Here is a 3,473-nt window from a genome sequence, read left to right as displayed (position 1 = left end):
TTTTTAAAAGCTTTTAAAAATCATAAACATCAATATTTACAGCTACAGTCCCTATAAAACCTCTGAATTTAGTTTCTTTTTTTACATAATATTTTAGCAATGAATTGATTTTATCCCAGCGGTCAGTCTTCCTCTCCTCCCTGTTATCATCCTCTATCTTCCCAGCCTCATTTCCTTGCAGAGGGAGTCTGCAGGACGTGTTCATGTTTGGGATTTTATCCCGAGTCACATGAGCGCCTCAGTGAGCCAATGGGAGAGCTCGGCTCGGGTTTCAGCATGGGAGAGCAGAGGGGAATGAAGAGGGAGGAAGAGGGACTAATCTGTGCCTCATGGGGCTGAACGGCGCTGAATCTACCGGCACTGACTGACCAACAAACTCTTCATAACTGGATCTTCTTTCTGCTTTTGGAGGATTCAAATGTTGAGGATTAAAGGCGGACCTCTGGGCAGAGGTCTGGGGTTTTTCCTCTGACAGAGGAGGAGGAGGAGGAAGAGCAGGATAGCTCCAGTTTTGCCCCTCATCTTTAAGCCTCTGTTGGAGTTTTTTTGGTGGAAGAATGGGGGCAGGAGCTATGACCATCTGTGTAAGTAAAGCAACTTGTGAACGTGAGTTTAAGGATAAAAATAATGAGCCGGTTCTCCTCTGAGTGGCTGTGTTGGGGGAAAAATGCCAAATATGTTTGTTTCCTGCTCTCAGTCCTGCTTTTCTTCATGAAGTAGAAGTAACTTTATCTTTTAAAGGGGAACCAAGTGATCAAATGCACTTATTTCATCTCTTTTCTTAAATAACAATGCATGTAAAACACAAAGAAATACACTTTTCACAAACTCCTGACTTTTCACCTCTGTTATTTCATCACTTGGTTACGTCACTTGCTTAAAACTTCCCTTTTCCTCCTTTTTTTCTTCCCGACTGTAAGTTTTTTCCGAGCTGTTTTTGACGTCTGTGGAGCTTTTGCTGCCAGTTGGCCCAGTGGCCACCCACATACTGGAGGGAGTCTGGAAAAAAGGAGCTGCAGGGGGAGGAGGAGGGCAAAGACATGCCGGGGCCTGCCGTCCCTCCATGAATCAGAGGGCAGAAAGCAGGACGAGATGATCCGGCCGGGACGTTTGGTCCACGAACTCAGTTCTGAAATCTCTGGTTTAAAGGAAATGAAGGATTCCCAACAAGATGTTTCAGTTCTTCACTGCAAGAATACAAAATCTTACCAAGTGTTTTTGGTCCAATTTCCAGTTCAGATACCGTCGTAGACTTCCATAAGACAAACTAACTTACAAGTAACTCAGCAAGATATAAGAGCTTATTTAAAGTAAGTAATTCCTTACTATGGATGAAAATTTATTCACTCCTAAGACATTTTCCCAAGTTATACGTGACAAAATCTGCGACTGGAATTAGTAGTTTTCATAAAAACTTCCTCAAAGCAAACAATAAAAACTGTAACAGGTATCAAACCCGTTCTTTTAGGACATTCATAATCATTATATGGCCAAAAATGAAAATGAGTTGGAAACTCAAGTTCTACATAATAATATGTATAACTAATAATAATAATAATAATAATAATAATCAGTTAAGCTAATAATAATTTAAATAATCCAGTTAAAACCTTATTTTAACTGGATTATCCTCCACTCAACAGAGATTATTTAAAGCACATTAGTGATTTAAGAAACATTTCTTCTACTTTTTCACACACATAAACAGTATTTTAAAGTGTTTCTGACATTAGAGCACTTCATATCTAACTGATTGATTTAACTGGTCTAAATCAATCATAATGAGATCAATATTTTTAGATGATTCATCTAATCAGTTACAGAGTTAGTGGTTGTTTTACAGAATTGGTTTTATCTGGGAAGTGGATGTCATGTTTTGGATTACATGATCGAAGTTTGATGAAACGACAAACAGGCCTGATCACCAGCTTGGTCACACACTGCTGCTGGACAACATCACATTCTGTAACTTTTATTTTTAAAATATATTTTTACATATTTGTTAAAACTGTCACCATGTTGAGACGGTATAATATGAGACAGATTATTTGCTAAAAAAAATAATTTATTTTCTGAGATACTTTTCCCATCTGAAGAAATGCGCCGCTCCAAACCAAAAACAACCAATCAGAGCCAAGAGGCGGGTCCTAGCACTGTCAATCATCCTCATGTATTCACTACTAAATGTGCTAATGACAGAGAAACAAGTTACTGTTGCAGGAAAACTGGTTATCCGCCATCATCGGTAGCTATGCTAACTAGCAGCTATCTGCAGCGCAGCAGCGGTGGAAGGAGAGAAAGAATGAGCAGCGTGATTAACAGCGATAAGACCCGCCTCCTGGCTCTGATTGGTTGTTTCTCGATAGCACTGGAAGAAGGCAAATGATCTGTTTCATACGATTCTGTCACAATGAAGAGACAGTTTCAACAAATATGCAAAAAAATATGTTCTTCAAGTTGCATACTGCAGCTTTAAGGGAGATGCCGGCCCATATCATGACACTGCCTCCACCAAAACCTGTTCAGCTTTGGCAGAGGGAATTTGTCAAGTTATTTATGGCTGCAATGAACATACTTAAATCTGCTTTTCTTTTTACCATTTAAAGGCAAATAAACTGGATTTTCAACAGCATAAGATTTATCTTCAAGAGGCGTTGATACAATACAGAAAGAAAAATCAACTAAATACATATTTTTCAACGTTTTCTGCTAAATGAAAGCCAACTGGAGATGCGGTTTAAAACATTTTTTCATAGAACTGTGTCTTTGTGTGCATGAAGTGTGAAAGCATTGTCAAAACGCGGGAGGATTACAGAGGATGCGTCACAGCTGACTGTCTCTGAAAACAATAGAGGAAAATGGCTTCCTGAAACCTTTTGTTCTCAGCCAGCTTCTTCCCAAAGGCCTGGCAGAAAGTGAAATTACTAAGTGACAGCACAATCTGTTTGAGCGGAGAGTTTTTTCAGTCCACAGAATGATCCTGTGACAAGACCTTGGGATCAGGAGAGTTTTGTGTTTCTCTCTTCACTTTCACCTTCATTCCCACAGAGTGACAAACACTCAGGAATGTGTTTGGTCTGGATTCTGGTTCTAGATCACCTTAGACCGCCTGCAGACTGAACATGAAACGATTAATCGGATTAATCGTGATTAATCGAATGACGACGTGATCGCCAAACTAATTTAATAATGATTTAAATACAGACTCTAAACAAGCCCAATTACTGAAAGAATTACACAGAACACTAATTCAGTCAAAACTGTACAAAACATAAACATTTTTGCATTTAAGCTAATAAATAAAAACCTTCTTTGTAAATATGCTCTACCCAGAACTCGTCTAGTGCCAGTTTTAGCTTCACCTGGTTTAAATTCCAGAAAAGAAAAGTCTCCTGTCCAACATTTCCTGCTATGCAATTATTTATCAGTTAATGGAAAAAATATTAGAAACATCAACTCTAGACTGTATTAAT

At 38.7% G+C, this 3,473-nt stretch overlaps 1 protein-coding gene across 1 annotated transcript in view; it reads left to right on the top strand.

The window, feature by feature from the left end:
- Positions 1 to 319: 319 nt before the first annotated feature.
- The window catches only part of fam13a (family with sequence similarity 13 member A), a 74,125-nt gene continuing 70,971 nt past the window's right edge, over positions 320 to 3,473 (top strand). The window contains exon 1 of the mRNA XM_015037622.1: positions 320 to 584. Coding sequence (XP_014893108.1) covers positions 558 to 584 — 27 coding nt within the window. The 5' untranslated portion in view covers positions 320 to 557. The remainder of the gene's footprint in view (positions 585 to 3,473) is intronic.

The sequence above is a fragment of the Poecilia latipinna genome, unplaced genomic scaffold (assembly GCF_001443285.1).
Source record: "Poecilia latipinna isolate Pla-1442-1.1 unplaced genomic scaffold, P_latipinna-1.0 Scaffold412, whole genome shotgun sequence".
In the NCBI taxonomy this organism is placed as follows: Eukaryota; Metazoa; Chordata; class Actinopteri; order Cyprinodontiformes; family Poeciliidae; genus Poecilia; species Poecilia latipinna.
The sequence above is the reverse complement of the archived record's forward strand: the minus strand, read 5'-3'. Positions and strand labels throughout refer to the sequence as shown.